This window comes from Bison bison, unplaced genomic scaffold, assembly GCF_000754665.1.
Source record: "Bison bison bison isolate TAMUID 2011002044 unplaced genomic scaffold, Bison_UMD1.0 scf7180017864063, whole genome shotgun sequence".
Lineage (NCBI taxonomy): Eukaryota > Metazoa > Chordata > Mammalia > Artiodactyla > Bovidae > Bison > Bison bison.
Window position 1 is genome coordinate 15,099,502 of NW_011494635.1, and position 13,054 is coordinate 15,112,555.

The 13,054-nt window shown below is 40.1% G+C and overlaps 1 protein-coding gene across 1 annotated transcript in view; it reads left to right on the forward strand.

The window, feature by feature from the left end:
* Positions 1-13,054, forward strand: part of LOC104986091 (tyrosine-protein phosphatase non-receptor type substrate 1-like) — a 123,802-nt gene that overhangs the window by 101,164 nt on the left and 9,584 nt on the right. The window contains exon 2 of the mRNA XM_010836528.1: positions 10,713-11,069. Coding sequence (XP_010834830.1) covers positions 10,713-11,069 — 357 coding nt within the window. The remainder of the gene's footprint in view (positions 1-10,712; positions 11,070-13,054) is intronic.

The following is a 13,054-nucleotide window of genomic DNA, read 5'->3' on the forward strand; positions in this document are numbered from 1 at the left end:
CGTGCTTATCTGGGTCATGAAGATCTTTTTTGTATAGTTCTTCTGTGTATTCTTGCTACCTCTTCTTAATATCTTCTGCTTCTGTTACGTCCATACCATTTCTATCCTTTATTGAGGTCATCTTTTCATGAAGTATTAACTTAGTATCTCTAATGATCTTGAAAAGATCTCTACAGTCTTTCTCATTCTGTTGTTGTCCTCTATTTCTTTGCATTGATCACTAAGGAAGGTTTTCTTATCTCTCCTTGATAGTCTTTGGAACTCTGCATTCAAATGGGTATATCTTTCCTGTTCTCCTTTGCCTTAAGCTTCTCTTCTTTTCTCAACTATCTGTAAGGCCTCCTCAGACAACCATTTTGCCTTATTTCATTTCTTTTTCTTGGGGGTGGTCTTGATCACTGCTCCTTGTACAATGTCATGAAACTCTGTCCATAATTCTTCAGGCACTCTGCCTATCAGATCTTATCCCTGGAATCTATTTGTCACTTCCACTGTATAATTGTAAGGGATCTGATTTAGGTCATACCTGAATGGTCTAGTGGTTTTCCCTATTTTCTTCCATTTAAGTCTGAATCTAAGCCACAGTCAGCTCCCAGTCTTATTTTTGCTGACTGTATAGAGCTTCTCCATCTTTGGCTGCAAATAATATAATCAATCTGATTTCAATATTGACCATCTGGTGATGTCCATGTGTAGAGTCTTCTCTTGTGTTGTCGGAAGAAGGTGTTTGCTATGACCAGTGCATTCTCTTGGGAAAATTTTGTTAGCCTTTGCCCTCTTCATTTTGTACTCCAAGGCCAAATTTGCCTGTTACTCCAGGTATCTCTTGACTTCCTACTTTTGCATTCCAGTCTCCCATGATGACAAGGACATCTTTTTGGGGTGTTAGTTCTAGAAAGTCTTGTATTCAGACCTTAGTGGCTTTGTATTCAGACCTTTAGCATTAGTGTTTGGGACATAGACTTGGATTACTGTGATATTGAATGGCTTGCCTTGAGAATGAACAGAGATCATTCTGTCATTTTTGAGATTGCACCCAAGTACTGCATTTTGGCCTCTTTTGTTTACTCTAAGGGCTACTCCATTTCTTCTAAGATATTCTTGCCCACAGTAGTAGATATAATGATCATCTGAATTAGATTCACCTATTCCAGTCCATTTTAGTTCACTGGTTCCTCAAATGTCAATGTTCACTCTTGCCATCTCCTGTATGACCACTTCCAATTTACCTTGATTTGTGGACCTAACATACCAGGTTCCTATGCAATATTGTTCTTTATAGCATCAGACTTTACTTCCATCACCAGTCACATCCACAACTGTTCATTGTTTTTGCTTTGGCTCTGTCTTTTCTTTCTGGAGTTATTTCCCCACTCTTCTCCAGTAGCAATATTGGGCACCTACCAACTGGGGGAGTTCAGCTTTCAGTGTCATATCTTTTTGCCTTTTCATACTGTTCATGAAGTTCTCAAGGGACGAATACTGAAGTGGTTTGTCATTCCCTTCTCCAGTGGACCACATTTTGTCAGAACTCTCCACCATGACCCATCCACCTTGGATGACCCTACATGGCATGGCTCATAGTTCACTGAGTTAGACAAAGCTATGGTCCATGTGATCAGTTTGATTAGTTTTCTGTGATTTCAGTTTTCATTCTGTCTGCCCTCTGAAGGATAAAGATAAGAACCTTATGGAAGCTTCCTGATGGGAGAACTGACTGTGGGGAAAAACTGGGTCTTGTTCTGATGGGTGGGGCCACGCTCAGTAAATCTTTAATCCAATTTTCTGTTGTTGTGCCCTCCCTGTTATTTGACCTGAGACCAAACTATGGTGGGAGTAATGAAGATAATGGTGACCTGCTTCAAAAGGTCTTTTGCAGGCACTGTTGTATTCAGTGCCCCTGACGCTGCAGCAGGCCACTGTCAACTCACACCTCTGCTGGAAACTCTTCTACACTCACAGGCAAGTCTGGATCAGTCTCTTGTGGGGTCACTGCTCCTTTCTCCTGGGTTCTGGCGCACGCAAGGTTTAGTTTGTGCCAAGAGTCTGTTTCCCCAGTCCTGTGGAAGTTCTGTAATCAAATCCTGCTGGCCTCCAAAGTCAAATTCCCTGGGGATTCTCTGTCCCTTTGCCAGATCCCCAGGTTGGGAAATCTGTTGTGGGTCCTAGAACTTAACAGTGTGAGAATTTATTTGGCATAATTGTTCTGCAGTTTGTGGGTCATCTGCTCAGTGGCTCTATGGTGGGATTAAGGGTAGTATAGTCACTTAAACAATATTCATCCTTCCAATCTGAGAATGTGGTATATCTTTCCTTATGTGAAGAACCAGAGATCAAATTGCTAGCATTCACTGGATCATAGAGAAAGCAAGGAAATTCCAGAAAAACATCTACTTCTGTTTCATCAACTAGCCTAAAGCCATTGACTGTGTGGATCACAACAAACTGTGGAAAATTCTTAAAGGGATGGGAATACCATACACCTTAATTGTCCTCTGAGAAACCTGTATGTGTCTCCAGAAGCAACAGTTAGAACTGAACATGGAACAACAGACTGATTCCAAATTGGGAAAGGAGTACGTCAAGGCTGTATATTGTCACCCTGCTCATTTAACTTGTATGCAGAGTACATCATGTGAAATGCTGGGCTGGATGAATCACAAGCTGGAATCAAGACTGTTGGGAGAAATATCAACAGCCTCAGATATGCAGATAATAGCACTCTAATGGCAGAAAGTGAAAAGGAAGTAAAGAGCCTCTTGATGAGGGTAAAAGAGGAGAGTGAAAAAGCTGACTTGAAACTCTAAATTCAAAAAACTAAGATCACGACATCTGATCCCATCACTTCAGGACAAACACAATGGGAGAAAGGTGGAAGCAATGATAGATTTTATTTTCTTGGGCTCCAAAGTCACCATGGATGGTGACAGCAACCATGAAATTAAAATATGCTCTTTGGAAGAAAAGACAGCATATTAAAAACCAAAAGCATCATTTTGCTGACAAAGATCTGTATAGTCAAAGCTGTGACTTTTCCATTAGTCATGCACAGATGTGAGAGTTGGACCATAAAGAAGGCTGAGCACTGAAGAACTGATGCTCCGAATTGTGGTCCTAGAGAAGACTCTTGAGAGTCCCTTGGACTGCAAGGAGATCAAAGCAGTCAATCCTAAAGGAAATCAACTCTGAATATTCATTAAAAGGACTGATGCTGAAGCTGAAACTCCAGTCCTAGATCCTGATGCTGGGAAAGATTGAAGGCAAAAGAAGAAGGGGGCAGCAGAAGATGAGATAGTTAGCATCACTGACTCAATGGACATGAATTTGAGAAAACTCTGGGAGATAGTGAAAGGGGAGCTTGGCATGCTGCAGTCTGTGGGTTTGCAAAGAATTGGACACAAATTAGCATCTCAATGACATGTGCCTTCTTTGGTTTCTTTCAACAGCATCTTATAGTTTTCAGAGTACATGTCTTATATCTCCTTAAGAATGTTGATTTTTTGGTATTGCATTTTTTCTGATGTGATGGTAAATGGGATGGTTTCTTTCATTTTTCTTTCTGATCTTTTGTTGTTGTATAGAAATGTAACAGATTTCTATGTATTAATTTTATATCCTGCAACTTTACCAAATCCATTGATGAATTCTATTAGTTTTCTGGTGGCATCTTTTTGTTCATTTGTTTGTTGTTTTTTCACTTTAATGAAGAGAATTTATTACAGTGAGTTCATTAAAGAGTTATTGAAGGATAAAATGCAAACAAACAAAGCAGTAATATGTTGATCATGAGTGAGTAAAGAAGCTAGTACACCAAGGGCTTGAGAAGTATAAATGGAACAGCTGAGCATTTAGGGCAAAGAGAATTTTACTGACCAGTATTGAGTCAGATGAGTATTGAGTAAGATGAACAGAAGACAGAAAATAGAGCAGTGATTTCACCCCAAAAGCAAAGTATGCAAGTGTGAGTTTGGATCAGAAACAATATTTTAATAGGCTAAGCTCTATAGTGAGGAGAGACTATATGTGAGGAATAATTATCAGAAATAATGGGGAAAACAAGTTGCCTATAGCTACAGTAGGCTTTTCATATCTTTACACCTCTGATCTCTTTAGGTTCTTCGGCATTTGCCCTTGATCACTTAGGGATCATGGCATACACACAGGTCACCTTTGAATGAAAGATCTGACTTAGATCAGAAGTTCTCAACCTTGTAGAGGTAGAAGCAACCTAAGTACTTTTAAAATCCTCATGCTCAGTATATATCCAAGTCTAATTAAATTGGAATCTTTGGTGGTGAGACTCAGTGGCCTATAAACTTTTTTTATATAAACTTTTTAAAATTTATTTATTTATTTTAATTGGAGGCTGATTACTTTACAATATTGTAGTGGTTTTTGCCATACATTGACATGAATCAGCCATGGGTGTACATGTGTCCCCAGTCCTGTACCCCCCTCCCACCTCCCTCCCCATCCCATCCCTCAGGGTTGTCCCAGTGCACTGGCTTTGAGTGCCCTGTTTCATGCATCAACCTTGGACTGGTCATCTATTTCACATATGGTAATATACATGTTTCAGTGCTGTTCTCCCAAATCATCCCACCCTCACCTTCTCCCACAGAGTACAAAAGTCTGTTCTTTATATCTGTGTCTCTTTTGCTATCTCACGTATAGGGTCATCATTACCATCTTTCTAAACTCCATATATATATGCTAATATACTATATTGGTGTTTTTCTTTCTGACTTACTTCACTCTGTATAATAGACTCCAGTTTCATCCTCTGGTGGCATCTTTGCTGCTGCTACTACTGCTGCTAAGTCGCTTCAGTCGTGTCCGACTTTGTGCGATCCCTTTCCTTCTGCCATTTCCTTCTCCTTTTCCATCTTTAGGATTTCCTAGGTACAATATCGTTTTTGTACTTTGTGATGTGCAGGTCTTTCATTTCCATTATGAAATTGACTCCTAGGTACTTTATACTTAGCTAATATGTAGCTATTATAAGTTCTTTTTTGGATTCATTGTCACTAGTATGTAGAAACGGAGAAGGCAATGGCACCCCACTCCAGTACTCTTGCCTGGAAAATCCCATGGACTGAGGAGCCTGGTAGGCTGCAGTCCATGGGGTTGCTAGGAGTCGGACACTACTGAGCGACTTCACTTTCACTTTTCACTTTCATGCATTGGAGAAGGAAATGGCAGCCCACTCCAATGTTCTTGCCAGGAGAATCCCAGGGACGGGGAAGCCTGGGGGGCTGCTGTCTGTGGGGTCGCACAGAGTTGGACACTACTGAAGTGACTTAGCAGTAGCAGTATGTAGGAAAAAAAACTGATTTTTGTGTGTTGACTTTGTATTTCAAAACTTTGCCGAATTTACTTGCTAGATTTACCAGTTTTTAATGTCGGAATCTTTAGAATTGCTGCATGGAAATCATGTCACACACAAACAAGATCATTTCACTTCTTTCCATTTTGAATACATTTTATTCATATTACTTAATTAATCGCTTTTCTCTGAATTTCCAGTATTGTGTTGACTAGAAGTGGCAAAAATGTGCATGCCTTGTTCCTGACTTTAGGGGGAAAGCTTTCAGAATTTCACCATAAATGAGGCTGTTAATGTGGGTTTTTCATATACAACTTCATTTATTGGGCAATTTTCCATCTATTCCTAGTTTATTGATTTCTTATCACAAAAAATGTTAACTTTTTTTAAGTGCTTTTTCAGCATCAATTTTTTTCTCTTTATTCTATTAAAGTGGCAAAATATGTGGTTTGATTTTCATATTGCTGTTTAGTTGCCACGTCATGCCTGATTCTTTGTGACCCCATGGACTGCAACACACCAGTGCATATATTTTCATATGCTGAACCATTTTTATATTCCAGCAATATATCCCAGTTTGTCCTGGTGCATAATTCTTTTAATATGTTATTGAATTGGATTTTCTAACATTTTAGTGAGGATTGCTGCATCAACAGTCATGTGAGTTATTGGTCTGTGTCCATTCTTCTATCAATAGAGATTTACATTACTTCCACGTCTTGGCTACTGTGGATAGTGCTACTATGAACACTGCAGCACATATATCCTTTTGGATCATGTTTTTCTGCAGATTTATGCCCAGAAGTGGATCATATGATAGCTCTATTTTTAGTTTTCCAAGGAACTTTCATACTATTCTCCACAGTGGCTGTACCAATTTACATTCCCACCAGCAGTGTAGGAGGTTCCCTTCTCTCCACACCCTCTCCAGCATTTATTGTTTGTGGATTTTTTGATGATGGCCATTCGAACTGATATGAGGTGATATCTCATTGTAGTTTTGATTTGCATTTCTCTAGCAATGTTGAGCAGCTTTTTATGTGTTTTTTGGTCATCTGTATGTCTTCTTTGGAGAAATGTCTATTTAGGTTTTTTCTCCATTTTTTTGTTTGGGTTGTTTGTTTGTTTTGGTTACTGAGCTGTATGACCTGTCTGTAAATTTTGGATTCTAATCCTTTGTTGGTCACATTATGTGCAATTATTTTCTTCCAAAATGTGGTTATCTTTTCATTTTGTTTATTGTTTCTTTGCTGCACAAAAGCTTTTGAAAGTGATTATGTCTAATTTGTTTATCTTTGTTTTTACTTCTTGGAGATGGATGGGAAAAGATATTGATGCTTTTAATTCAAGGAATGTTTTGTCTTTATTTTGCTGTGTTTTATTGTGTCTGGTATTAAATTTATGTCTTTAAACTAGTTTGAGTTTATTTTTGTTTATGGTATTAGAGAATGTTCTAATTTCATTTTTTTTAACATGTAGCTATCCTGTTTTCCCTGCACCATTTACTGAAGAGACTGTCTATCCTCCATTGTACAGTCTTAGTACATATATGCAATGGATCATTACTCATCCATTAAAAAGAATGAAATAATGCCATTTGAAGCAATATGAGTGGCCCAAGAAATTGTCATACTGAGTGAAGTGAGTCAGAGAGAGAAAGAGAAATATAAGATAACACTAAAATATGGGATAAAATATGAGACAAATGAACTTATTTACAAAACATAAACCTTATGTTTCTTTCAGACTTAGAGAATAAATTTATGGTTATGAGGGCAGAAGGGTTAGGGAGAGGGATAGATAGGGAGCTTGGGACTGACATATACAGACTGTTGTGTCTAAAATGGATAACTAATGAAGAACTACTGTATAGCATATGAAAATCTGCTCAATATTATGTAGCAGCCTAAATGAGAAAAGAATTTGAAAAAGGGAGATATTGGTCTGTACTTTCTTGTTATGCCTTTATGTCACTGTGATATCTGGAAAATGCCAATAGAACTCTGAAAAAGTTGAGAAGTCCTCCCACCTCTTAAGACTTTTTTGAAGAGTTTGAAGAAGAATACTGTTAGTTTTCTTTAAAAGTTTGGAAGCATTCACTGGAGAAGACAAGTAATTTGGGGCCTTTCTTTGTTGGGAGGTTTTTTTATTATTAATTGAATCTGATTGCTAGTTACAGGTCTACTCTAATTTTTTATTTCTTCATAATTCAGCTTCAGTATTGTGTCCTTACAAGAATTTGTCCAATTTATCTATGTTATCCAATTTTTTTGGTGTTTAATCATTCATAGAACTGTCTTAAAATCCCTTTTATTTCTTTGACATTATTAGTATGTTTTTTATTTCTGATTTTAATTATTTGGGTTGCCACACTCTGCTTTTTTCCCTTAGGCAATCTAGCTAAATTTGCTTAATTCTGTTGATCTTTTTGAAGAACCCCTCTTGGCTTGTGGATTTTCTCTGCTATACTATTCACATTTTACTTTTCTCTTCAATAATCTCAGCTATTTTCTTTCATTTGCAAACTTTCAGTTTAGGGTTTATTTTCCTCTTCTTTCTCTAGTTTCTTGCAATGTAAAGTTCTTCAATGCCTGCATTTTCAGCTATAAATTTCCCATTAGGGCTGCTTTCTGTGCATCTCATATGTATTCATAGTATGTATTTATGTTTTCATTTGTCTCCAAGTGTTTTTTAATTTCTCTTGTGATTTCTTCCTTGACATGTTGATTTTTGAAGAGAATGTTGTTTGATTTCTATGTGCCTGTGACTATTTTATTTCCTCTTCTGTCACTGACCTAGTTTAATTTTACACAGTTTGAAGAGCATTTCTTTCAATTTCAATAAGTTGCCTTGTCATTCTTTGTGTGTGACAATGACACATATATAGATTTTTTGTTATGGCAACTGGTTTATGTAACTTGAGACACAAAATAGCCCCCTGACATAGGAGGAACATCAAAATTGCTGAGTGCTAGGATGTGAAGCTCACCTCCTCCCACAAATACATCAAAAACACATCTACATGTGGAATGATTCTCACAGAATGTCTACTGAATGCTGGCAGAGGATCTCAGACATCTGAAAGGGCAATAAAATCTCTTTGTATCTGGGTAAGACAAAAGAGAAGAAAAGAAGAAAGAAAGGAATCAGGATGGGACCTGTACACTTGGGAGGGAGCTATGAAAGAGGAAAGTTTCCTGTAACCTGGGAAGTACCCCCAATGGCAAGGAGATCAGCTGGGATATGGGGAACCTCAGAGCCTTGAAGGAGAGTGTAGCAACCAGTTTGCAGCAGCTAGAACATTGAGAGATACGCACAGATGGTCACTGCAACTGCCCTACGCTTCCCAGCCTGTTTGTCTGCTGGTAAGGACGGGGCAGGGTTTGAAGCTCACCCCCACTTTGGAACAGTTGTTTTGCCCCTGTCAATCCTGGACTCCAGGTGGAGTCATGAGCTGCTTCTACTCCCATCGAGTGCTCTGGGGGCACGCGTGAGCCACCACTGCCACCAAGAACTCCAAACTGGGTATCAGACACCACATGGGCACACCCCCATAAGGGAATAATAGCCAGCTCATGCTGAGGAAAGAGGTGACAGGTATATGTACTAAAAACAGCCCTTGCACCAGAAATATTAAACCCACACAATCTACACATGGATGTTCCCATGTATAAACAGCCCTCCAAGACCACAGGAGATAATTGTTTCTCCTAAACTTCCAGAATAAGAAGCAGAGGAACCATGCCCAGTTAAAAGACAAGACCAAGAAAATTCACCTGAGAAAGAAAATTAAATAGACCTCTTTAGTCTAATAGACAATAATTTCAAAAAGGAGATATTGAAAATGCTGAAGAAAACAAGAGAGAACTCAAATAAACAAAATAAGAAATGAAAAAGGAGACATAAGACCAGTATTACACAAGTATAAGAAAAAATAAGGAAATCTATGAACAGTTAAATTTGAACAGATTCAACAACCTAAAAGAAATGGAAGTTTCTAGAAAAATGCAGTCGACAAGCTGCATATTGTGGCCAAAGAGAGATAGAGAGACAGGTGTACCTATGTATGAGACAGAAACAGATTCACGGACAAAGAGAACAGAGTTTGAGTTGTCCAGGTAGGTGGGGTAGGGGTTAGGTAAGCTATTATATATGGAAAGGATAAAAAACAAGATCCTGCTGTACAGCACAGAGAAGTATATTCAGTATCACACGATAAAAATAACAGAAGAGAATATATTAAAAATGTGTATGTATAACTGAGTCACTTTCTATACTGCAAAATTAACACAGCATGGTAAATCAATACACTTCAATTAAAGCAAGTTATAAATCAAGTAAACAAAACATAGACCACCAAAGAGCTCTATGTCCTAATACTCACCAGTGAATGTTTTACTTTACACGGCAAAAAAATTTTGTAAAAGCGATTAAGAATCTTGCTATGGGAAGAATAGTCTTAATTATCAATGTAAGCCTAGTATAATCTTATAAGAAGGAGGCAGGAAAGCCAAAGTTAAAGGACAAGTGACAATGGAAGCACAATTGGAGCCATAAGAAGATAGAGACCTTGAGAAAAAGAATGTAGATAGTCTCAAGAATTTGGAGAGGCAATGATCAGAGCCTCTAGATGGAATGTAGCCCAGTTGACTCCTTGATTTTAGTCCAGTAATTCTGTTTTTGGTCCCTTCATATCCAGAATCAAAAGACAGTAAAAGTGTCATTTTTAGTCACTAAATTTTCTATAATTTATTACAGCTGCCTTAGGTAACTAATATAACATGACTGTGTCATGGGAAAAAAATCCCAAGGAGTTGAAACAAAGTTTTACTTTCTTCATAAGCTAAGCATTCATTGTATGTTGGGAGCTCTGAACATCACTGCCACTCAAGTATCCAGGCTGTTGGAGCAATTTTATCATAAGTATGTGGATCTCTGGGAAGGAGAGAAGCTGGCCCATAAAGGTACTTGCAGTTTAATGAATAACATACAAAATACATGCATCACTTCTCCTCACAACTCGGTGATCTAAGAGGTCACGTGGTCCCACCTAATGCAAAGGACAGAATGCAGCACTCCCTGAGGGCACAGTGAACACCCAGGAATATTGGGTAGATCATGACACTTCCAGAGGGGGCTCAAGTATTCAGTCCCAGTCTCTGCCACATCACTGACCTCTGTGCCTCGGTTCCCCTCTTGGATTAGTGTCTTACATTACAGGCTCATTGTGCAAGCTTCATGCAATGTACATGCAGTATGCTGAGTTTAAGGCCCATTCATGGTGCATTCAGACAATGAAAGCTATTATTGATCGTTGATAAACATGTGAGAAAACCTACAGGATCACATGAGGATGAATAAATAACTGCTTTGTGTCTTCCTCTAGGAGCGGCAGGTGATGGGGAGCTGCAGGTGATTCAGCCTGAGAGGTCAGTGTCAGTTGCAGCAGGAGAGACGGCCACTCTGCACTGCACCGTGACCTCCCTGAGCCCCGTGGGGCCCATCAAGTGGTTCAGGGGAACTGGGCCAGGTCGGGAGTTAATCTACAGTTCAAAAGAAGCCCCCTTCCCCAGAGCAACAAGTGTTTCAGATGCCACAAAGAGAAACAACATGGACTTTTCCATCCGCATCAGTAACATCACCCCAGCAGACACTGGTGTCTACTACTGTGTGAAGTTCCGGAAAGGAGAACGTGGTGACGTGGAGCTTAAGTCTGGACCAGGCACTCATCTCACTGTGAGTGGTGAGTATGGCCTGGGTGTCCTTCATCTCCTGGTCTCTGACAAGTCAACAAGAATGCCCTTCACTCTTTGAGCAAAAAAACGATCCGGTACAACAGTGATCTGGACATGATCTGATTTTACTCTCTTCTACAAATCAGAGTATTTGAGGCCATGACTGTTGTGCTATTTGCTCAAGGCCCCACAGCTGGTAAATGTGGGAAAAGTCTGGATCCCCCATCTACCTGGTTCCACAGCCCTTGACTTTTCCATCACATTCAGTCCTTTGATTCCAGGGATAAGGGAAATGAAAGTCTGAGTGACTTGCTCCTTGACAGGCCAGGCCTCACTTCTTATCTCTGGACAGTGCACCCTCAGTGTGGCTGAGTCTTCTCTTTATTCAGCACTTATTGAGCACCTACTGTGTGCCAGGCCCTGCCCTGTATGCTGTGGAAGCAGCAGTGAACAAAGCAGACGAGGGCTCTTCTCCCGTGAAGCTTATGTCCTCTTCCTCCCGAAGAGGAGAAGTCCATCCAGGGCAGGGAGGGGAGATGTGTTTCTTTATTTTCTATTCAGACTATCGCACTGAAAAGAGATTCTAAGAGACACAGTTTCAGTGTTTATTCTGATGGCCCTGATTGAAGACTATGCCGAGAGGTTCGGTGTTTCCAGAGGATCTGTTGAAAAAATTCTTCGGTCATTCACGCATTGACTCACATAATCACTGAAGTCTCCCAGCATCTCGGAATGTCCCTTCTCAGGGAACCAATTCTCCATTTGGGTGACTTAGGAGCTGGAGCAGCCCTATTGAGGCAGAAAAGGTGTTTATTTAGATTTTTTCTGACAAAGACCCTGAATCCTGGACTCTCAGAACAGAATGGGTCTCTAGACACCATCCTCCCAAACCCCCATGTATAGATGGTGGCTGAGGCCAGGAGATGACAGCGGTCCAGACCACAGTCACATAGACAACGAGAGGATCCATTAAGAACCCAAACTGATTCCAAGCCAGTCTCTTTCCTGCACCAGCATTGGAACTCCTTTCATGAAAGAGACTTGCGCACACAAGTTGCAGAATAAAAGTTCCTTGAGTTAACCATGAAACAGGCTCTTTTCATTGCTTTCCCAAAGGTCCAGAAGGTCCCTCACATTCAGACCCTGAGCCTGAGGTGACTGGAAAACTGTCCATACTTTCACCCGCATGATCCCAAATCCCTCATTCCATATCAGCACCTAGAGCTGCCCTGTTTTTCAACAGCTACTTAACACTCAGCATATGGCAACACCATCATTCATCTTCGAGTCTTCTGTTGATGGACATTAAGTTGTTCCTAACCTTGGGCTACTGAAACAGTGCTGAAGGGATAACTTTCCACGTGTCACTCTCCTCAGAGAAGAAATATCCACTGGAAATGGCATTGCTAGTTTAGACAGTATAAGGATTTTAATTTGTGTGACAGTATTGCCAAATTTCCCTTCTAGTCACGGTAGCAAATGAATCTCCCCAAACCTCCAGACATCAGCAGGCCAGGTGGCTTTATCATGATTTTGCAGATATTACTAAACTTCCCAGATGGTGGGTCCCCTGCTCAGTCTCAATACAGCTAGTAAGTGGCTCCCCCACCTCTCTCAGATCTGCTGGCTCCCAGGGCTGTTCACCCTCTTCCTCAAGCTGCCTGTGAGATGATTCTCTGGATGAGAAAGGAGGGAGGGGAGGGGAGGAGCAGCCTGTCAGATGGTGAATCCTCCTTAGGCATTTACTCATTTTGAACAGTGTTTAGAAGGAAAGGTTGTCTGTTTTCCATTTTACAGATGAGGACCCTGAGGTTCAGAGAGGTGACTTGATTTGTGAATAGCTAGAGGAGCCAAGATTGAACCCTAAACACTCACAGTGTCATAGCCCTGCTCTCTGCACACCCCACTGTGCTTGTCAAAGTATGGAGGAAGCTCCAACCTCATCCTCTTAAAATCTTGCTTTGTCCTCTCCTTTAGAAATAAACATTTTAAC